Source organism: Mandrillus leucophaeus, unplaced genomic scaffold, assembly GCF_000951045.1.
Source record: "Mandrillus leucophaeus isolate KB7577 unplaced genomic scaffold, Mleu.le_1.0 Scaffold291, whole genome shotgun sequence".
Lineage (NCBI taxonomy): Eukaryota > Metazoa > Chordata > Mammalia > Primates > Cercopithecidae > Mandrillus > Mandrillus leucophaeus.
The window spans coordinates 984,583-1,007,695 of record NW_012103043.1 but is presented as its reverse complement, the minus strand read 5'-3'; the positions used below and the strand labels follow the sequence as shown (position 1 = coordinate 1,007,695).

The 23,113-nt window shown below is 50.7% G+C and overlaps 2 protein-coding genes across 5 annotated transcripts in view; both read left to right on the top strand.

Moving 5' to 3' along the window:
• Positions 1-33: 33 nt before the first annotated feature.
• Positions 34-5,860, top strand: LOC105543864 (chromosome unknown open reading frame, human C22orf29). Of its 3 annotated transcripts, none has more exons than XM_011986018.1 (3): positions 34-80; positions 362-458; positions 2,744-5,860. In XM_011986018.1, exon 3 carries the CDS (start codon positions 2,981-2,983, stop codon positions 4,019-4,021), a length of 1,041 nt encoding a protein of 346 aa, XP_011841408.1. In that variant the 5' UTR covers positions 34-80; positions 362-458; positions 2,744-2,980; the 3' UTR covers positions 4,022-5,860. The 3 variants fall into 3 exon arrangements, with proteins under 3 accessions (XP_011841408.1, XP_011841410.1, XP_011841409.1); XM_011986020.1 differs by having other exon boundaries at positions 52-219; XM_011986019.1 differs by having other exon boundaries at positions 57-241.
• GNB1L (guanine nucleotide binding protein (G protein), beta polypeptide 1-like) overlaps positions 34-23,113 on the top strand; it is a 67,505-nt gene continuing 44,425 nt past the window's right edge. The window contains exons 1-2 of one of the 2 annotated variants that reach the window (XM_011986021.1): positions 34-80; positions 362-458. The gene's annotated coding sequence lies outside the window, so the exon portion shown is untranslated. The other variant, XM_011986022.1, reaches the window with a different exon arrangement.

Here is a 23,113-nt window from a genome sequence, read left to right as displayed (position 1 = left end):
GGATACTCTGCTGTGGCTGGAATGGGGACTGTGGCCGCACGGCGCAGCTCGGAGCAGGCGTCGCCGACTGCTCCAGGAGGGTCAGTGTGGAGGCGGGAGCCCGGGCGGCCGGCTTGGAACTCTGTGCGCGCGGGCCTGGAGCTACGCCCCTCCGTCTTTTCCCGACTTCTGATCCGCGGAGGGGCACTCGGAGCCCCAGCCTGGGTCGCAGTGTCTTCGGTCTGCGGGCCTCAGTTTCTCGGTCCGCGCCGGGGGTTTGTGGGGACACCTGGAGACATTCGGGCCATTCTCGCAGTCTCGGGAGGTCGCGCCCGCGCCTTGCCTGGCCTCACGGCGGCCGATCTCGTTCTCCACTTTCTAGGTGGCGCTTGGACTCTCGCCCTCGGAGGGAGGCCCGTCCCCCGGTGTCTAGCTACGGATCCCTGGACCCTCTTCGCGGGCGCTTCGCGTAGCCGCAGGTGGGTGGGCTTCTTATTGCCGTGGGCCTTGTGAGCTCGTATTTCCTGCATGGCGGTTGCTGGGGGGCGGGCGGTGCAGTCGTTTGCACTCAGCTTGCTTTAAGGCTTTGGGCAGGTTTTGTTCTTGGGGCCCCTGGGTCTCCCCAGATCAGAGAACGTCCCAGCTTTCCCAGGTGCTGCCTTTGGCCTTGTGCTGCCTACACATGCGCCGTGGTACCTACCCCTTTAGGATAGTGCTGACCAGTCCAGAAGGGCCGAAAGTCTTCTGTGCCAGGCAGTGTGGGGAGAAAAGTAGGGGGAACAACAGACTGATAGGCGTGGGAGTGCTAAGGTTCTCAAAATGGTGAGAGTGGGGCCCAGGGTTAGGAAAGCTCAGGCCCGAAGCACGCCGGGCTGGCTGGTGCAGGGAAGCCTTCTCCCAGACTGCAGGGGACACAGGTGCGCAGGTGAGTGGGCATGGTGGGGGCTGGGAAGAAGGGAAGGCAGAGATCTGGGTAGCACACTGCGACTCCTGGGCATGGGGTGTGGTCATTGTGGGCAATCTGGATACCTAACCTTGGCTGGTGGTAGGAGCTGGGCCCTGGATCGGGCCTGTTACTGCTTTTTCAGTCAGTGTACTGGACTCACGTGCTGTCCTGTGGGTTTGCTGCCCCCAGGCCTTAGTATAATCCTGCAGTAAGATGGGAAGCCAGGGTCATGGGCTGGGCTTTCAGGTAAAGACCCCCCCCAGAGGGGTGTGAGACCTGAGGGGTTCCAGAGTGTTTGGGTGGTGGAGGTAGGGCCAGTGGCCCTGGCAGGTTCTAGTGCTGCAGGCCACCCTGGGAGGTCCTTGGAGGAACTCACCCTGAGGGGGAATGGCCAGCGGATAGGAGATCTGGGATGAAGGTGTGTGCAGGCCCTGTGCTCCCAGTGAGCCAGTACAGTTAGTGTGCGGGGTGAAGCAGAGAGTTTCATGGAGGTCGTGAGTGGGCCTCCGTTTGCAGAGAGACTGGGGAGGGGGCTGGATAGAGTTAGGCTGGAGAGTGTGAGCGCCCCAGGGGAGGGCTCCTTGCACTGGAATAGAACTGGCTGCTGGCTGTGGAGCTTCCTAGGTAACTGCTGCGTGGAGAAGGCGGGGCAGGTCCAGCCATCAGACTGGGACTCCCCAGACCCTGGGCACAGGTGACTGGAGTTGTGGGAGCAGACACAGCAAGTGGGGTTCCAGGATTTTACAGTGGGGGGCTGGGATACTCTGCTGTGGCTGGAATGGGGACTGTGGAAAGGTGGCGTTTGGGGGTGGGGGTGGCATTGCCTGCAGGTGGCACTCAGTTGTGAGAGGTGAATTTGGAAAGCATGTGGGGTCAGGAGGGAGCAGATAATAGCAGGCTCACTGCTGCTGTCGGGGATGCAGGTAGGACCTGCTGTGTGCCTGGTGCTGGGATGTAAAAGAGCCTAATGACGCGGTCTGTGCATTGTTCAGAGTTTTGGGGTGGCTAGAGCCTACTCAGCAGACAAATGTAGTTTTGTTTTTTTTTGTTTTTTTTTTTTGAGACAGAGTCTTGCTCTGTCGCCCGGGCTGGAGTGCAGTGGCCGGATCTCTCAGCTCGCTGCAAGCTCCGCCTCCTAGGTTTAGGCCATTCTCCTGCCTCAGCCTCCCGAGTAGCTGGGACTACAGGCGCCCGCCACCTTGCCCAGCTAGTTTTTGGTATTTTTTAGTAGAGACGGGGTTTCACCATGTTAGCCAGGATGGTCTCGATCTCCTGACCTCGTGATCCGCCCGTCTCGGCCTTCCAAAGTGCTGGAATTACAGGCTTGAGCCACTGCGCCTGGCCTGACAAACGTAGTTTATAATATGCGTGCTGTATAGTGGTTAAGCCTGTGATCTCTCCAGCCAGTTTCTGCTGCTTCCACCACTTATGGGTTGGTGTGTGACTGCAGATAAGTTACTTCACCACTGTGTGCCCCAAAGACAATACTAGTACCAACTTCATTTTGGGGAGGTGGCGCAAGTGGGGCACTCGGTGAAAGGTTGCTACTATTGCTATCCTGAAATTCCCTGACAGTTCTGATCTGGCCCCTTTTCTTCTGAAATTGACAGCGTCTGTCATTCTACCTTGCCCTTGCAATGTCATAGGCAGCATTTGCCCACCTTCTCAGACCTCCCAGGCCAGCCCCCTGGGCACCTCCTTCCACTCAGAGCTCCTAGTTGGGTACCAGAGGGTTGCCCGCTTGCTGCCTCTTCCCACCAGTTCAGTGGGTGATGGTTAGGCCTAGTTCCTGCTCTCCCCCACCTTGTCTTTGGACAGATTGCCTCGGATGATGGCCTGCGACTGACAGTCCCTCAGCTCTTCTCAGCTCTCCTGAGGCTGCAGGTGTCAGCTCCCTGATCCTCAGCACTTGCCTGGACCAGTGCGGGTCTACCACGCCCTGTTCAGCCATCCCTGTCCTGTTGTGTCGTGCAAGCCACGTCTGTCCACGCCGCCCCACCTCCCGCCCCCCCCGCGCAGTGCTGGCTCTCCTCTCTTCTGCCCTCTGCGCCCGACATGCCTCGTGGCCGGTGCCGTCAGCAGGGCCCTCGCATTCCCATCTGGGCAGCCGCCAATTATGCCAACGCACACCCATGGCAGCAGATGGACCAGGCGTCTCCTGGGGTGGCATACACCCCCCTTGTGGATCCCTGGATTGAGCGGCCCTGCTGCGGGGACCCCGTGTGTGTGCGAACAACCATGGAGCAGAAGAGCACAGCTAGTGGCGCTCGTGGCGGTAAACCTGCAGAAAGGGGTCCCCTAGCTGGGCGCTTGCCCGGCTCCCGACCCCACAGGGTGGACTTCTGCTGGGTGCCAGGCTCAGACCCAGGCACCTTTGATGGCTCCCCGTGGCTACTGGACCGCTTCTTGGCCCAACTGGGAGATTACATGTCCTTCCGCTTTGAGCAATATCAGGACAACATCAGCCGTGTCTGCGAGATCCTCAGGCGCCTGACAGGCCGAGCCCGGGCCTGGGCAGCCCCCTACCTTGATGGGGACCTGCCCCTGCCTGACGATTACGAGCTCTTCTGCCAGGATCTCAAGGAAGTTGTTCAAGACCCGAACAGTTTTGCTGAGTACCACGCCGTGGTTCCCTGTCCCCTGCCTCTGCCCTCCAGCCGGCTGCCAGTGGCCCCTCAGCTGCCTGTGGTGAGGCAATACTTAGCTAGGTTCTTAGAGGGCCTGGCACTCGACATGGGTACTGCCCCCAGGTTTTTACCAGCCGCCATGGCCACCCCTGCTGTGTCTGGGTCCAACTCTATATCCAGAAGTGCTCTGCTCGAGCAGCAGCTGACCAAGGAGAGCACTCCTGGGCCCAAGGAGCCCCCAGTTCTGGCCAGTTCTGCATGTAGCTCCAAGCCTGGTCCCGTGGAACCAGCCTCTTCCCAGCCAGAGGAGGCAGCCCCCACACCTGAACCTAGACTGTCGGAGTCAGCTAATCCTCCTGCCCAGAGACCAGACCCCGCTCATCCAGGGGGTCCAAAACCCCAGAAAACAGAGGAGGAGGTTTTGGAGACAGAGGGAGACCAGGAGGTGTCCTTAGGTACCCCACAGTAGGTGGTGGGGGCCCTGGAGACCCCAGGAGAGCCACCACTTTCTCCTGGGTTCTGAGCACAGCCCAGGCGGGAACAATGGTGCCCCTCGTGATGAAGTGGCCTGTGTGGCTCAGGAGCCCCATAGTCCCCAGTCAAAGCAGAGTGGTGTCCCCAGATGACTTCAGACCCCATAGCTGGGCAAGATGCTCTTGTTTTGGACTCTGCGCTGAGCAGAACCAGCTCCCCCTACTCCAGCAGAGCTTGACCTCCACCCTGTACCCTTTCCCTGCTCCTGCCTGCTCTCGGCTGCATCCCTGCCCATCTCCTGGGAGTGCCGTCCCACCCAGGCCTGCTCCCACGAGGGGGTCGTTTTGTAGGGCAACTCTCAGCAGATACTTGCGTCATCTTTGTCACCTCCACCCCCATAAAACACCCCCCTTGGTGTCTTCCACACTGGCTGGGACTGAACTGGGTCTGCCACGTCTGTCCTGTTGGGACCTGGTTTCTGAATGAGGTTTCTGTGTCTGTCCCCCTAACCCCACCCTCTCTGCTCCCTGTGATTTCTGTCCCAGCTGGAATGTGAGGAAGGCTGCCTGGAGGAAGTAGTCACTTTGATTCTGCTGCATGAGTGGGATAGCATCTTGGCAGAGAATGATGTTTCCTGTGGGTTTGTTTACCAGCAGTCCTGGGCAACTGGGAGGTTTGGATGCAGGAAGATAGGATGCAAGCCCCTTGCCAGGCTCAGCTGCAGGCATTCCCCCTTTGTGTGTTAACGCTGTAGTAGTCGGGCCTGGTGTTCTGAAGCAGGCTCCTCTTCCCCGCTGCTGTGCTGCTGTCCCCTGCGCACTCCGCACTCGCATGCATGGTCGATTCAGCACTGAAGCCCCAGTGATGTAAATGACTCGGATCTCCCTCCTGGCGGACTGTGACCTTCCAGGACAGGGGCTCTGTCTTAGTCAGCTCTGTGGTCTGGTATACAATTGGTGCTCATTAAACATGTGTTGGATTACTGGCTGAGCCTGTGGTGCAGTGGCTGCCTACCAGCGAGTCTTTGTTTCCCATTCTCTCAGGATTAGAGGCCTGGCCTTGAGCATTCCAGGTCAGCGTTGCAGGTGTGGTTTCTAGCAGGGGCTTTGAGGGTCCAAGGGTCTGATCGAAGGAGCTGGGGCTGAGTAGGTGGGGGTGGGTGGCTCTGCAGGTGGAGAACTGACTTCCGAGAGCTGGAGGTGAAGTGAGGACCAGGCAGCAGTCCAGAGCTGTGAGGCCCCAGGCCCAGAGGGTTGGAATGAAGAAAGACCTGTTCCACACAAGGAGGGGTTTTCTAGTGGAAGCTGAGCTTGGAAGCCCCTGGAGCCGTTTACCACAGGATGGGCAGGTACAGCCGCCCAGTGTGTGCAGTGTGTTCCACTCTGGTGCTTGGACAAGAAGTTCAAGTCCCTTTCCGTTTTACAGTTGTGAAAACAACAAAACACCTTCCTGAAAAGTTGGAAGAAAAAGCAGAAATGTGAATTGGAAATACAGCCAACTATTTTAGAAAAAACTAATTAGCAAGTATCTGGTTAAACTTACTCAGAAACTGGCCAGGAGCAGTGGCTCATACCTGTAATCCCAGCACTTTGGGAGGCCGCGGTAGGTGGATCACCTGAGGTCAGGAGTTCAAGACCAGCCTGACCAACATGGAGAAACCTGTCTCTACTAAAAAATACAAAATTAGCCAAGTGTGGTGGTGCATGCCTGTAATCTCAGCTGCTTGGGAGACTGAGGCAGGAGAATCGCTTGAACCCAGGAGGCAGAGGTTGTGATGAGTCAAGATCACGCCATTACACTGCAGCCTGGGCAATAAGAGTGCAACTCTATCTCACACACACACAAAAAAAACTTATTTAGAAAAATAGAAATTGTTGGGATTATTTTATGGTAACTATCACTAAAAAAGGCTCTGGGTTCAGATGGTTTTATGTGTGAGTAATTTCAGGGCACAGATACCTTGTAGATAAAACAACTGGAAACCTTGGAAATAGGTGGGAAGCTATTTTTAGAAAGGGGGTATAGCCCTGGTAGCAAAGGAAGTGAGCTGGCAGAAGAAACCCACGTTCAGTCTTGATTCTGGTCAGATGTGGGAAGTCCCTGGACATCCTGGCCCAGCCCCATGCTTCTGTGCCAGGTCACACAGCTGCCCTCCATCTGATGGCTCAGGCCCCAGTCACCCTTTTGTGGGTCGGGTCAGACTGCTCCCCGATGCCTGCCTCTGGTGCACTGTGGCCTGGATTGCCTGTGGGTCTGGCAGTAGAACCCGGAGTTGCTCTCTAGGATGGACAGCCTAGTCACCCAGCTGACCCTTACCCTGTCCCACAGGCTTCTGGACAGGCCACCTTCCCCATCTCCCTTTAGTGGACCTGAAGTGGATCCTTCAGCTTGAGATTGGTGCCTTCTCTTCTGAACCCTGTCCCACTGGGGTTTGGGCCTTTTCTGCCCTTGGGACCCAGGCAACTTCTGGGCATGTGTGAGTTACGGTCTGCCATGTGTCTGCGGGCCAGTCACGCAGCATCCAGCGGGGGAGGTGTGAGAGTCCACGGGAGAGTTCAGGTGACCTGGTTTTTAATTAAAACGGGTCCTGTTTATTGTGGTTGGACTTTCCCCAGAAAGGGAGGCAGGGTCTCGAAGTGATGACGTCCAGGTTTCCTGCACAGGTAGGGTGGAGGCAAGGATGGACTCTGGCACAGCCTTCCAGACAGGCAGTGCACACAGCCCCTTTCAGAGTGGCTTTGTTGCCAGCTGCTGCAGCACCTGGTTTCAGACATGATGACCAAGCTGCTTTCCTGCTCCTTGGGGAAGGAGGTGCACCAAGAGCCAGGAGAGGAGGCACTCTCCCGGGATTGTTTTTTGTCTCCTGGCCCCCACACACTGGCAGACCCGAAGGCAGGTGCTCAGGAGCCGCAGAGCCTGGCGGGGTTTGCTGGACGTGCTCAGGGACAGGCCTTGGTGCTGGCTCTGCTTTCCAATCATGGTGTCTGTCCCTCACTTCCCTTGGAAATACCCAGAGATTGTATTTCCTGAAGATGGGATATGATGGGTCCTCTGAGATGGTGTTTAAAGTACCTGTCTCCAAGGAAAAGTTTAAAATAGGAAGTCGTAAGGATAAGGTCCTATGGGATATTGGAATATTTTATAAAGCCACAATAGTTAAAGCACTTAGATGTTGTGGACAGATGAGCAGAGAATAGAGAACTTTGAAACAGGGCTGAATAAATATGGAAATATAGTACATGCTAGAGGTGTTTCCAATTAATGAGGGTAAAATGGATTATTCAGTAAAAGCAGTTGGCCCTCTGGAAAATAGTGAAGCCATGTATGTGCCTCCCTCTTTATGCCAGTATATATTCCAGATTAAAGATTTCAATGTTAAAATTATAAAAGGACTAGAGGGAAATATGGGTGAATTTTTTTTTTGCCTGTGATTCCAGGATTTTAAAAGTTTTGGATGCCCAGGGTTGTGGAGGTATGGAGAACTGGGCCTTCTATACTATTAGTGGGAGTATACAATATTACAGTTTGACCACATAACAATTCTAGGCACACACATTCTGTGACTACTTGGTGCATGAAGACTCTTGTCAGGGATAGTCATGGTTTGGTGCCACTACATGGGGGTTTAGAACAGGGACTGGAGGCCGGGTGCGGTGGCTCAAGCCTGTAATCCCAGCACTTTGGGAGGTCGAGACGGGCGGATCACGAGGTCAGGAGATCGAGGCCATCCTGGCTAACACGGTGAAACCCCGTCCCTACTAAAAAATACAAAAACTAGCCGGGCGAGGTGGCGGGTGCCTGTAGTCCCAGCTGCTCAGGAGGCTGAGGCAGGAGAATGGCGTAAACCCAGGAGGCGGAGCTTACAGTGAGCTGAGATCCGGCCACTGCATTCCAGCCTGGGTGACAGAGCAAGACTCTGTCTCAAAAAAAACAAAAAAAAACACAGGGACTGGAGGGTGGCCTTGCCTTCTCCTCTCCCTTCACAAGCTGAGCGTTTTTCCCTGACCTTTTTGAGCTGTGACCACAGTTTTTCCTCATGGGGTGGGTGGTAGGGTTGAATGAGAATGGTACCCATACAGTGCCTTGGCTGGGGTCTGGGCCGTCTGATGTCCACCTCATGGGTGTCACTATTTTTTGAACAGCAGAACTGGAAAAGCCCAAAGATCCAGCAATAAAGGAGCAAGGCAAATAAAGCTGTTACCCTGCAGGATCAGTCAGCATGAGCCAGATTGTGCTGCAGTAACAAAGATCTCCAACAGTGCCGCTATGGTTGGCTCTGCTTATTTCTTGCTCACACCTGTGTGCCACTATGGCTGGGGCCTGTCAGACCTGTGCTGACGAGAGCCTACCTGGATGTATTTCTCCATGCTCACTGAGGCAGGGGAAAAGCCACAGCAGGCCACAAGTAATGTGTGTCACCCCACTTCCATTTCCCTGGCCAGAGGAAGCCACAGAGCCACACCTGAGTTCTGTAGGATGGAAGCGGCTGATCATCCTGTGGGCTAGGGTGCTCAGTATGGAGAAGTACGAGCAGCCACCCAGCGTGGGGCTGGTTGGTGCTGCTGAGGATGGGAGGATGGGAGGGGCCTGCATCCATCCCAGGGCAAGATACCTGTTTGTCTGCTGGGGCTGCCCAACAAAGGACCACCCCAGCTTTTTTAGCGGGGAGTCTTAAACAACAGACATTTCCTCGTGATTCTGGAGCCAGAAGCCTGAGATCAAGGTGTGGGCAGCGTTGGTTTCTCCTGAGGCCTTGCTCCTTGGCCTGCAGATAGCCACCTTCTTGCCATGTCCCTGCCTGTGTCTGTGTCCTAATCGCTCATAAGGTCACTAGTCTATTGGATCAGGGCCCACGCTCATGACCTCATTTAACCCTGAATCACCTCTTTAAAGACCCCGTCTTCACTGTAATCCCAGCACTTTGGGAGGCCGAGGCAGGTGGATCATAAGGTCAGGAGACTGAGACTGTCCTGGCTAACATGGTGAAACCCCGTCTCTACTAAAAATACAAAAAAAAAAAAAAATTAGCCGGGTGTGGTGGCGGGCGCCTATAGTCCCAGCTACTTGGGTGCCTGAGGCAGGAGAATGGCGTGAACCCGGGAGGCGGAGCTTGCAGTGAGCCGAGATCTCACCACTGCACTCCAGCCTGGGCGACAGAGCGAGACTTGGTCTCAAAACATAAAAAAAAATAAAGACCCTGTCTTCAAATGTTAAGTACTAGGGGTTAGGACTCGAACTTAAGAATATTGAAGGGACATAGTTCCGCCCACAGCAGTGCCCCAGATAGGCTTCTTTGATTTTGTCTTTGCTGTTCCTGGCAGCGCTATCTTGGTCAGGCTTCCATGGTCTCCACATGCCTGTGTGCAGAGTACCCCAGGCCCCGGGTTCTGGGGCCCATACTGAGGAGTGGGGATGGCCAAGCCTTGGCTCTTGGGTGGGCAGTGCCCAGTTGTGCTGTATGGGATGCTGTTTCTCACTTAAGAAATCTTTCCCTGCCTGGGGGGACAAAGGCATTATCCTGTATTCCCAGGTTGTAACTTTCTGCCTTTGACATTCAACCATGAGTCCACCTGTAAGTGTAACTGGCGGAAGGGAGGGGTCTGTTGTCATCCTCGAGAGCCTGTGACGAGCAGAGCCCCTCTGCCGACCGCGATGCACATGTAATATGAGCAAGAAATAAATTTTTGATGTGTGAAGCCACTGAGTTTGGGGCTTGTGTTTTCCACAGCATAACCTATTATGTCCTGACCGACAGGGGATCCCATTTCACCTTTTTCCATAGGGCACGAGCCTGCCTCAGCATCAGCTGCTGGCTGCAGCAACTCAGCCTGGCCGCAGCCACCCATGGGCCGTGCCTAGCCTACCTGCCTGCTCTCTGGTCTGATCTGTCCCTTACTAGTTATTCTAGCTTTTAAGTCTTGATTATCTCATAGGGAAGCCCTCCATGCCCCCATTCTTCCAGTTGTCTTGGCAAGTTTGAAAACACATTGGATCACAAATGCAGAGGCAGAGATGATGGTGTCGTGGCCCTTGCCCAGCCCCAGCAGTGCTCACACTCTCCTGGTGCAGGCCTTGGGGGTGCTGTGTCACTGCACAGCCTCTCCAGGACGGCAGGGCCCGTTGCTCCCTTAGTTTTTCTTTGGGCTACATCATCTCTGTTACAGGGACGTGGTGGGTGGGGCTGGCCAGGGAAGATTCCAGGCCTGTGGGGTGCTCTCATTGGCCTGCTCCTTTCCTCCTGGCCTCACGGACCCCCCATCACAGGCCTGGGGCCTGTGGGTGGTGGGTGCTCATGCACTTGCCACATTCTTCTGTGTCCCCATTGGCGGAGCTGCCAGCTGGGTGCAGAGGACATCTGACTCCCGTGCCCCCTGCTGTGCCGGCGCTGCCCACCTTACCTGTGTGTTTGAACAGTGCAGGGGACTGGGGAGTGTTTGTGGGTTGTGGAGCTAGGACTCTTCATCACAGGCTGTGCATGGGGGACCCCTCAGTGAGGGGTCCACACGCAGTACCCACGGGGCAGAGCGAGTGGGAGGCTGGCCTCTGTCCTCATTCGCGTGTCTGTGGATGTGGGTGTGGCAAGCACATTGCTGGCATGCATGTGTAAGCATGTGCACAGTTGACTGCACACAGCTGGGTGGTCGGGAGTTGATGAGACATACACCTGGCCACACCATCACCTGTGTGTGTTAGGGGACTTCCCCTTTCTACCCAAGGTGGCCTCCACCACAGGAGGAGCCACACAGGCAAGTCCCTGTCAGAAAGTGTCAGCCCCAGCGTGCTCAGGCACCCTCCTCCAACTCCGACCAAGTTCCCAGGGCACGTCCCCATCCCCTAGGCCAGTGGCACCAGCCCCGGGGGATTGGTCCCCATCCTGCACCCTCTGTGAGTGTTGTCTCTCTCCCTGACGGGACCGGCAGCTGGCCTACATGAACCAGGCCTCTGAGCAGAGGCCGGACTGGTGCATGGGAATATCATGCTTCCCGTAAAGCAGCAAGCTTTTCCGTGTGTTCACCCGGGGCAAAAAGGCCGGTCCCCTCTGCTGGCTGGGTTCCTGCCTCTGCCCGTAAGTGCCTAGGGCAGGCTGGCTAAAAATGCCCGAGTCAGGCTTCCTTCCTGCCATCTTGCCAGGCTCCTGGGACCTGCTCCTGGGGCGACGGACATCCCCAGCCACAGCGAGAGATGCCTGCTCACAGAGAGACCCCGCCTGCCCATCCTGCCTGCCTCTGCAGCCTGGTGGCTCCTCACTCTGGCATTTCCTCTTGGCTCAGCTGAGGCAGCGCGTATCCCAGTGCGAAGGAGAAGTCTGACTTGCAGCCTCAGCGTCTGCCTGGCGCCCCCGCTGACTGTGGGGCCGGCCAGCAGGTCACTCATGCTCCAGCCATGAGGCTTCCAGGCATCCCCAAGGAAGAAAACTAACCCATGTCCTTGTTTCCATGAGACCCACTCCCCCTGCCGAGTGGGGCCTGGCCCTGCCAGCGTGGTGGTTGGTGGCCACGAGGACCCAAAGTGCTGGCAGAGCACCCAGCAGGCACTGGCAGTGCCTTGGGGAGAACAGGCAGTGGGCTGTTGAGAGGAACTTGCTTACCTCTGCTCGGGAGCGAATCACGCCCCTTGGGCCGTGTCCCCAGCACAAGTGACTGATCTCTGGGACCCTCCCTCACATGCAGGGCCTGTCTGGAAGGGGCACCACAGACCTGGTGGGCTTCAGCGTGTAGGCACCGTGCTGGGCCCCACCTGGCTCACTGCAGGCCAGAAGCCCCGGGTGGGGCACTGTGGGTCTCAGCCTCTGGAGAAGTGCTGGTGGCCAGCCCTGGGGGACGTGGGCCACTGCCCCAACTGAGGTGAAGTCAGCGCCAGCCCCTGGCCTGAGGCTGTGAATCTTGCTGGGGGGCAGCCGTTCCCTGGGGGAGCAGGGTGGAGGTGCTTTGCCAGAGCAGAAGGCCCCTGTGGCAGAGCATGTGGCCATTTCTCTAGGATGGAGAAGAGACCCAGACCCAGAAGGGAGACTGGTGGCTGTCCTTCCTCGGGGCCTACAGGACTGAAGCACTCTTGGCTCCACTGTGGAAATCGTGTCTACGGCTGGAATCTGAGTTCTGCTTTGCAGATTTGCCAGCTTTCCAGTGCTCTGGGCAGCCAGGGCTCGGATTCCCCTTTCTGCACTGAAATGGTGCAGGGCTTTGCTGGGCCTCAGGCCAAGCTGTCAGTCAAGGCCACTCCCTGAGACGGATGTGCCTGATGCAGGCCCGGAGGTGCTTTCTTCTCCAAGGGAAGGAGTTCTTGGGGGCATACCTTATTCCCCGCCACAAAGAGACTGACGTCGGTCAGCCCTGGGAGGTGGGAAATGGCTGGGGTTGGGCTGTGTATTGCTGCCCAGGGGGTGGTGCCTGGCTCCCCCTCGCCATCAGGCTGCTGGGCACCGGCCCTCCCTGCCTACCTGCCTCCCTGGAATTCTTCCTGGGATCTGCATCTTTGAAGCCGCTGCCTCCCTGCCCGCCTGGGCGCTTCCAAAGGCGGATACTGACAGAGGATTCAATGAATCGAAGGTCGCCAGTCGGGGCGTTGACAGATGCCCAGCCGTGATACTATTTCTGATTTAATAACCGAATGGGAGGCTGGCCCTCTGTAATAATTAGGGCTAATTACTGAGGAGGTGTTGACAGACGGGCTGAGAGGAAACAAACTACCTTTATCCCGTGGCTTAGAGTCAGATTACCAGCCCGGTGCTATCTGCCCCTCAGAAAGTAGACGCTTCAATCACTCAGCGAGGCTTCAAAGGGGAACAGGGCCTGACAATGCACGGGATTTGGAAAGGAGCTATGAAGTGCGCCTTTGACTCCGAATCGCCAAACGGAGCCCCATTCCAGAAATGGTTTCTTTGTGAAGTTTGAGTTAGTGTTGGCAGACCTGTTTCCCGCGCTCAGGACAGGGAGCTGGCTGCAGTGGGCGTGGGCAGGTGGGGGCCATGGCCAGGGCTGTGGCTGGTGTGTGGCCAGCTTGAGCTGCTCAGGTCCTTCCCAGGCCAGGTGACACCAGCAGAGTCCTGGTATCTCCAGCAGCTGGCCCTGGTAGCCGTAGGTCCAAACAGGGAGGTGCAGCATGTTTTCCTTGGCCCGGGGAGGGTGTCTGGTCCTTTGTGGCCGTGAGTGGCAGGTAACAGGATAGGGACCTCACCATCTGAGCAGGCTCATCCCTTCCTGTTTGTAGCTAGAGTGCAGCTTTTATGCAGCCCTCCCTGGCAGGTCTGGCCTCCCTTGGAGGGGGATGTGTCCTTGGCATTATTTATGGCAGGACCACCTCTTGGGGGCCTGGGCATCACTCACCAGGCTGCTCCCACCCCCGTACTGGGCCGGCCAAGAGCCAAGGCCGTGGAAACAACCCTGGCCCCCGAGGCCTCGGTGGGCAGACAACATCAGTGACTGAGAAGGGTTGTTGGGGGCTAGTCTCTGACTGCCGCCACTGACTCCCCACTGATCTCCCTGCATTTCAGAGATGGGGAAGGGTGTGCCTAGACCTCAGTTTCCTGATTTGAAGCAGCAGCAGTGAGATGTGTGCCAGTGAACTGACCTGGACAGCCCGGGGCGCTGTGTCTGATGCAGCTTCTTGGAGTGGTGTGTGTGAGGCTTTTTGGGAGGTCAAGGTTGCCGGCTGAGGCTGCAATGCAGGAGACAGTTCTGAGATTCTGGGCCTTACTGCTGTCTGTCCTCACCAGGAAGGCAGGGGATGACACTGAGGTCTCTGCTCAGGACAGGCCTGACAAGGGAGCGCCTTTCTGGTTCCAGGCATAGCCTGGGAGGTGCCGGATGAGCAGGAGGTGGGAGGGAGCCCATTCACCAGCCACCTGTGTGCCTGCCTCAGGCCTCATGGCCTTGGCTTCGTGTTCTTGCTGGCCTGAAGGACCAGCCAATTCAACATCTTCCTGCTAGAATGGCTGTGCTACTTCATAGAGAAATTAGGTGGGCTGGGCTGGTGCAGGGCAACAGTGGTTAGGTCAGTGCTCTTTCCCCAGCTGGCTGCTCTACTGTCATAGAAACAGGACACCTTCTGGAAGTAACGATGGTCATAAAAGTCATCAGCTCATTTGCTTAACCGAATAGTACTAGCTTGTACGAGGGGGCACTGTTGATGAATTTATATTAGGGCAAAAATAAGATGGTAAATTATTTGGATGGGAGAAGCATGTAAAAATTGGCATCAAGTCTGTTTTTTTGTTTGTTTATTTTAGAGACAGGTCTCTTTAGCCTAGGCTGGAGTGCAGTAGTGTGATCATAGCTCACTGCACCCTTAATCTCCTGGGCTCAAGCGATCCTCCTGCCTCAGCCACCAAGATAGCTGGGACTATTGGCGGGCACCACCATAACTGGCCAATTAAAAAACAATTTTTTTTTGTAGAGATGGGGGTCTTGCTATGTTGCCTAGGCTCATTAAGTCTGTTTAAGTCACCTTGAGTAGAGATAGAAATTAACTCCAAAGCCAGAAACTTTAAACAGGAATTGAGGTTTCATAGTACATTAGTAGTAAATTAAATACCATTAACTGTAACACAAGAAAAAATAGCACAAGAATCTTGTACCATATATTTTATTTGAAACATTACCTGTGAGACTGTGGCCAAGAGCAGCAGTTGAGTGTGAACCTTGTGCACGGAGGCATTTCTGAGCCCTCTTTCCTGTCAGCATCTTGCTCTGCACATGACTAATGAACTAGGATCGATGCATTGTTAGTGACCGAAGTCCAGGCTTCATCCAGGGTTCCTGAATTTGCCCTAATGTCCTTTTCTGTTGCAGAATCCCATCCAGAACCCCACACTGCGTTTGCTCTCCTGTCTTCCCAGGCTCCTCTGGCTATGACCACTTCTTAGACTTTCCTTGTTGATGATAACCTTAAGTTTTGAGGAGCCTTGGTCAGCCTCTTGTGAAATGTTCCTCTACAGGGATTTCTTGTGTTCTTCTCATGATTAGACTGAGGTTATGGGTTTTAGGAAGAAAAGCACAAAGGCCGAGTGCCATTCCTGGATGGATTTTCTTTTTCTTTTTTCTTTTTTTCTTTTTTTTTGAGACAGAGTTTCGCTTCTTTGCCCAGGCTGAAATGCAATGGCGCAATCTCAGCTCACTGCAATCTCTGCCTGTTGGATTCAAGCGATTCTCCTGCCTCAGCCTCCCCAGTAGCTGGGATGACAGGCACGTGCCACCACACCCGACTAATTTTTGTATTTTTAGTAGAGACAGCGTTTCACCGTGTTGGCCAGACTGGCCTTGAACTCCTGACCTCAAGTTGATCCACCCGCCTCAACCTCCCAAAGTGCTGGGATTAGAGGTGTGAGCCATGGGCCCGGCCCATTCCTGGATTTTCCATCATGTCCGTGGTAGGTGTGGTCAGCATAACCTGGCCCTGCTGATGCTGAGTGTTATCACCTGGCGGAGGCGGTGTCTGTCAGGTGTTTCCCCTGTAAAGTGGCTCTTTTTCCCTCCTTTCCGTACTATCCTCTTAGGAAGGGAGTCACTGCATAGCCCACACTTAAAGGGCTGGGAGTTATCTACTCCTCTTTGATGGTAGAGTGTCTGCATAAAGTGGAATTCTTCTGTTTGGGAGATTTGTTTATTTAGTAATTTCTTTACCTCAGTGTGGACTCATGAGCATTTTATTATGACACTAGCTCCCCGCTCATCTACAGTTTTGCTGAGGTTTCAGTTACCCATGGTCAATTGTGGTCTGAAAATAGGTGAGTACAGCACAACAGGATATTGTAAGAGAGAGACCACATTCACATAACTTTTATCACAGTATACTTTTTTTTTTTTTTTTGAGGCAAGGTCTGGCTCTGTTGCCTAGGCTGGAGTGCAGTGGTGTGAACATAGCTCACTGCAGTCTCAAACGCCACAGGCTCAAGTGATCCTCCCACCTCAACCTCCTGAGTAGCTGGGACTACAGACATGCAGTAGACATACACCCGGCTAATTATTATTATTATTATCGAGACAGATTCTCTGTTGCCTAGGCTGGAGTGCAGTGGTGCGATCTTGGCTCACTGCAACCTCCACCTCCCGGGTTCAGGTGATTCTCCTGTCTCAGCCTCCTGAGCAGGTGGGATTACAGGCACCTGCCACCACGCCTGGACTAATTTTTGTATTTTAGTCTGGGAGACAGGGTTTCACCATGTTGGCCAGGCTGGTCTTGAACTACTGACCTCAGGTGATCTGCCTGCCTCGGGCTCCCAAAGTGCTGGGATTACAGGTGTGAGCCATTGCACCAGGCCCCAGCTAATTATTTTTTGCAGACACAGGGTCTCCCTTGTTCAAGACAGGGCTGGTCTTGAACTCCTGGGCTTGGGTGATCCTCCTGCCTTGGCCTCCCAAAGTACTGGGATTAGAGGCATGAGCCACTGTGCCTGGCTCTAATTTTTAAATTAAACTTTACCATAGGTATATATATATATACACTATAGGGAAAAACATGGTATGTATAGGGTTCAGAACTATTCATGGTGTTAGACATCCACTGGGGGTCTTGAAAAGTACCCCTAGTTTTCATCATCATCATTCATCATCCTCCCTAGATAAGGGGGAACCACTGTATTATTGTTATTATCTTCATGATTGTGTGCACTTACAGTGAGTCCTAATCCATGTCTGTGTCAACATCACCCCTATCAGGACACAGAAAACTGTTCATTCTCTCAAAACCCTGCCTTTTGCTGTCCTTTGACAGTGATCCCCTCCCCCTCCTCCTGACCCATGCCAGCCACTGATCTGTCCTCTGTACCTATACTTTTGCCTTTTCCAGAATGCCATATAAATAGTATGTAGCCTTTTACTCAGTTCTTTGGAGATTCACCCACATTGTTGCATTTATCAATAGTTTGCTCCTTTCTGTTGCAGAATAGTATTCCATTCATCCATAGATAGTCATTTGGGTTATTTTCTGTTTTAGGCGATTATATGTTTCACACATTTCTGTTTTGGGTGGTTAGTTATAGCTACTATAAACATTCACGTACAGGTTTTTGTTTGCATATAAGTTTTCACTTCTCTAGAATACATATCTAGGAGTAGAATTGTTGGGCAACATGTTAATGCATATTTAATTTTATAAGAACCTGTGCCGGGCACAGTGGCTCACGCCTGTAATCCCAGCACTTTGGGAGGCTGAGGCGGGTGGATCACGAGGTCATGAGATCAAGACCATCCTGGCCAACATGGTGAAACCCCATCTCTACCAAAAATACAAAAATTAGCTGGGTGTGGTGGTGTACGCCTGTAATCTAGCTATCTGGGAGGCTGAGGCAGGGGAATCATTTGAACCTGGGAGATGGAGTTTGCAGTGAGCTAAGATTATGCCACTGCACTCCAGCCTGGAGACTGAGCAAGACTCTGTCTCAAAAAAAAAAAAAAAATATATATATATATATATATATGTGTGTGTGTGTGTGTGTGTGTGCATGTGTAAGAAACTGCCATACTGTTTTCCAGAGTATGTGCACCATTTTGCATTCTCACCAATAGTGTAAGAGGGTTCCAGTTGCTCCACAGTATTGCCAGCACTTGGTTTTGTTGGTTTTGTCAGTTTTTTTCTGAATTTTAGCCACTCTAATAGGTAGGTAGTGGTATTTCATTATGGGTTTAAGTTGCATTTCCTTAATGGCTATGATGTTGAGTTTCCTTTTGTGCTTATTTGCATGTCTTTTTAGGTGGAGTGTTTGGTCAAATCTTTTATGCCTTTTTAATTGGATTGTTTAGTTGCTCTTGCATTTCCTTTAATGAGCACAAAAATAGATTGTGCAATTAAATTGCCTATGCAATAAACTGCACATATTTCAAGTGGACAGTTTGACAAGTGCAGCGTCTCTGACGCCATCTCCACACTCAAGACAATGAACATACCCACTGTGCCTAAAGTCTCTTCCTGCCTCTCTGCATGCCCCTCCCTTCCTCCTTCCTGCACCTCTCTTCTCCAGGTTCCCTCTAATCTGCTTTCTGTCATTATAGGTCAGTTTCTATCTCCCAGAATTTTGCATAAATAGAATCACAGAATTTACTCTCTTTTTCTGGCTTCTTTCACCTGACACGATTATTTTGAGATTTATTCACATTAAAGCATGTATCAGTACTTCCTACTTTATCATTGTCAAGGATGGCTATATCCAGGTGTCACTATACCTCTGTCTGTTCTGCTGTTGATGGGCATTTGGGTTGTCTCCAGTATGGGACTGGTTTTTAAAGAAATAACCAAACTTTGTTCCCAAGGGGTTGTACCATTTTATAATCCCATCAGCAGCGTATGAGAGTTTCAATTACTTCACAAGCTTTCCAGCAAGTGGAATGGTCAGTCTTTTCTGTTTTAGCCATTCTGATAAGTATGTAATGGCGTTTTGTTGTGGTTTTAATTTACATTTTCCTAGTGACTAAAGATGTTAAATATGTTTTCATGTCCTCATTTGCCATTTGCGTATCTTCTTTGGTGAAGTGTTTGTTCAAATCTGTTGCCCATTCTTAGATGTTTTATTTTGTGAGTGTGTGTGTTTTCTTTGTGGATTTTGAAAATTATATATTTGGTATATAAATTATTTGCCAGATACATGATTTGAAAATATTTTTCCCCATCTGTATAAATTGCCTTTTCATTTTCTTAATAATCTCTTTTCAAGAGCAAAAGTTTCTAATTTTGCAGAAGGTGAATTTGTGTTTTTTATCTTATGGATTATGCTTTCTGAGGGTTTTTTAAAAATCATGAATGGATGTTGAATTCTGCCCAGTGCCTTTTCTATATTAACTGATAAGATCCTGTGGTTTTTCTTTAGTGTTAATATGAGAGTTTACATTGAATGACTTTTGAATATTGAATCAGCTTTGCATTCCTGAGATAAATGCCAGTTGGCTCCAGTGTATTCTTTTTCTACACTGTTGGATTAGATTTGCTGTTTTTTCCTCCCCAACTTGAGACTTAAGCAGCAAGCTATTATTTTGTTTGAGGATTTGTATGTCTGTATTCATGAAATATATTTGTTTGCCGTTTTCTTCTCTTTCTACTACCTTTGTCTGGTTTTGGTATTGGGGTAGTGCTAGCCTCATCAAACTAGTTGGGAAATGTTCTCTCTTTTTCTGTTTTCTGGGAAAAAATTATGTAGAATAGTGTTATTTCTTCTTTAAATGTTTGGTAGAATTTGCCAGTAAAGTCATGTGGGCTGGAGTTTTGATTTTTTTTTTTCCTACAAGGGTTTAAACTAAAACTGTGATTCCTTTAATTGATATAGGACTATTCAGGTCATCTCTTTCTTCACCTAGTCTGTGTCTTTCAACTTTCATTTCAGCTAGGTTTATTTAGCTCGAATTTATTTGAGTTGTTCATGGTATCTCCTTCTTATCCTTTTAATGTTTCTGGTGTCTGTAGTGATCACCCTTCTTTAATTATTATAACTTGTCTCTTTTCTCTTTTTATTGTTGCCATTTCAGCTAGAAATTTATCAATTTTATTGATCTTTTTAAAGAACCAACCTCTTACTTTATTTTCTCATTTGTTTTACTCTTCTTTAAAACATTTATTTCTGCTCTAATCTTATTTCCTTCCTTGTGCTTGCTTTGGGCTTATTTTGTTCCTCTTTTTCTGTTATCTTAAGGCATAAACCAGGTCATTGATTCATTGATTTGGAGACCTTTCTTCTTGTCGATATAAATATTTAATGCTGTAACTTTCCTTGTAAGCACTGTTTTAGCTGCATCCTACAAGTTTTGATATATTGTGTTTTCATTTGTATTTTGTTTAGATATTTTCTAATTTCCCTTGAGACTTTCTCTTGAACCCATTGATTATATAAAAGAGTGTTGTTTAATTTCCAAATATTTGGAGATTTTCATTATCTTACTGTTATTGATTTCCTATTTATTTATTTATTTATTTATTTATTTTTTTTTTTTGAGACGGAGTCTCGCGCTGTGTCACCCAGGCTGGAGTGCAGTGGCGCGATCTCGGCTCACTGCAAGCTCCGCCTCCCAGGTTCACGCCATTCTCCTGGCTCAGCCTCCGAGTAGCTGGGGCTACAGGCGCCCGCCACCACGCCCGGCTAGTTTTTTGTATTTTTAGTAGAGACGGGGTTTCACCATGTTGGTCAGGCTGGTCTCAAACTCCTGACCTCGTGATCCGCCTGCCTCGACCTCCCAAAGTGCTGGGATTACAGGTGTGAGTTTTTTTTTTTTTTTTTTTTTCATTTTTAAGGTTTCTTTTATGACCCAGGATATGGCCTATCTTGATGAGTGTTCCATGTGCATTTGAGAAGAATGTGTTTTTTCTGCTGAGTGGCATATGTTCTCTAAATGTCAACTAGGTCAAGGAGGTAGATAGTATTAGTCAGGTCTTCTGTATGACTTTCTGGCCACTTGTTCAGTCAGTTACTAAGGAGGAGTTTAAGTCTCCACCTATAATTATGTAGTTATGTATTTCTACTATCGGTTCCATCAGTTTTTTCTTCATGCATTTTGAAGTTGTCTTATTAGCTCAGTATTTACAACTTTTGTGTCTTCTTTATGAGTTGATGCCATTTATCATTGTATCTTCTTCTTGTCCGTGATAATATTCCTCACTCTGAGGTCTACTTTACCTGATATTAATATATCCACTCCAATTTGTTATTATTTGTATAGCACATCTTTTTCACCTTTTTATTTTTATTGTAATTATTGATATGGTTCTATTTAGGTCTACTATTTTGTTGTTTTCTCTTTTTCTTCTCTTCTTTCTTTTTCTTCTATCCCCTCTTTCCTGCCCTCTCTTGAATTATTTAGGTATTTTAAAACATTGTTTTGATTTTTTGTTGGAACTTTGGCAGTATCTCTTTTTGTTACATTTTTAATGGTTGCTGCAGGGATGACAGTGTACACACTTAATTAACCCTTCACAGTCTTCTTAAAGTTAATATTTTTCCATTTCAAATAAAATATAGAAGCCTTACAACCACATAGGTCCCTTACCCTCCTCCATTATGTTATAACTGCCATATTGAAAACCTCAACAGATAATATGATTTTAACATTCATACATGTTTACTGAAGAGATAAAACTGTCTTTAATATTTACCCACATTTTACTATTGCTCCTCCTACCTTCTTGAAGTTCCACATTTCCTTCTGGTATCATGTCTTTTGAACCTGAAGAACTTTAGCATTTCTTTTAGTGCAGATCTGGAGGCAAGAAATTCTCATTTCTCTCATCTGGGAATCTTGATTTTACCTTCATTCCCAAAGAATATTTTGCTGGATATACAGTTGTTTTCTTTCAGTTCTTTTTTTTTTTTTTTTTTTGAGACAGAGTCTCGCTCTGTCACCCAGGCTGGAGTGCAGTGGCGCGATCTCGGCTCACTGCAAGCTCCGCCTCCCGGGTTCACGCCATTCTCCTGCCTCAGCCTCCCCAGTAGCTGGGACTACAGGCGCCCACCACCACGCCCGGCTAGTTTTTTGTATTTTTTAGTAGAGACGGGGTTTCACTGTGTTAGCCAGGATGGTCTCAATCTCCTGACCTTGTGATCCACCCGTCTCGGCCTCCCAAAGTGCTGGGATTACAGGCTTGAGCCACCGCGCCCGGCCAATTTTTGTATTTTTTTAGTAGAGGCAGGGTTTCACCATGTTGGCCAGGCTGGTCTCGAACTTCTGACCTCAAGTGATCCGCCTGCCTCAGCCTCCCAAAGTGTTGGGATTACAGGCGTGAACCACTGCGTCCGGCCTATTTTATTTTAGAGACAGGGTCTTGCTGTGTTGCCTAGGCTGGAGTACGGTGGCACGATCATAGCTCACTGCAGCCTGGAACTCCTCAAGCCATCCTCCCACCTTGGCCTCCCAAAGTGCAGAGATTACAGATGTGAGCCACCACACCTGGCCCACTTTATGTCACTCTGTCATTTTCCATTCCATTATTGATTTTTTTCAGATATTATTCAGTTCTGAAATTTGTATTTGTTTGGTTTTTTAAAAAATAATTTCTATTTCTCTGCTGAGAGATCCTTTCCCTCCATTCAGTTCAAGGATGTTTATTTTTGCCTCACGGAGCATAATCATAAAGCTGCTTTAAAATTGTTATCAGATATTTCCAACATCTGAATCTTCTCAAGGTTGGCATCTGTAAATTGCCTTTTCCCTTGAGAACTGGTCTCATTTTCCGGGTTCTTTGTATGCTGAATAATTTTGGATGATATCCTAGACATATCCTGGGTTGAGCATTATGTGGGGTCGTCCAGAGAGAGCTGAGTTTGGCGCTAGCAGGCAGTCAACCCAGTTAGATTTGCACAAGCTACGTCTCGCCCTCCATGGGCCGTGATTTTAATCTCATTTTTATTTTCAGAGCTTTTGACATGCTGCTTTGGTTCTGTCTCACACATCAGCCACCCAGGGCTCAGCCTGAGACGTGAGCGGTGGTTTACTTCCCTTCTTACAGCTGGTGCTGCTTTGGGTCTGCCCTGTGTATACACAGCTCAGGGGTGAGCTTGAGGCTTCTGTGTATTTATTCGCAGAATTGGGGAATTTTTAGCTCTCCCCACTCTGTAGTTTCCCCCCTTGCCATCCTGCAGGGTTCCCTTTCCTTGGTTCCCCTGACCAGAAAGACAAGCTTCTCTCCCAGTCACCTTTCCCCGGGGCTCTGGGTGCAAGGCCCTCCCCGGGGCACCACCGTGAGAGACGGGGACGGTAAACCTTCAAGGTTTCCCCTCACATTCTTGGGGTCATAGTGTACTTTTTCTCTGTATCTCTATCCAGAAATTTGGAGTTTTATCCAAGTTTTAGCCACTGCTGCCTGGTAGCTCTGCAACCAGGGCCCACCACAGGGCGGCACCCCAAAACACACATACAAATAATCCAGGAAACGTGTCCCTGTATAGGTCACCGTCCTAAGCTTTGCTTTCCTCCAAAATCTGGCTGGCTGCTGTTGCCCACTTTTCTGTTTTCAGAGAATTGTTTTTTGGGTTTTTTAAAGGGGCAACAGAATCTTGCTCTGTTGCCCAGGGAGGAGTGCAGTGGCACAATCAAAGCTCACTGCAGCCTTCAACTCCTGGGCTTAAGTGACCCTCCCACCTCGGTCTCCCAAGTAACTCGGACTGCAAGCACGCGCT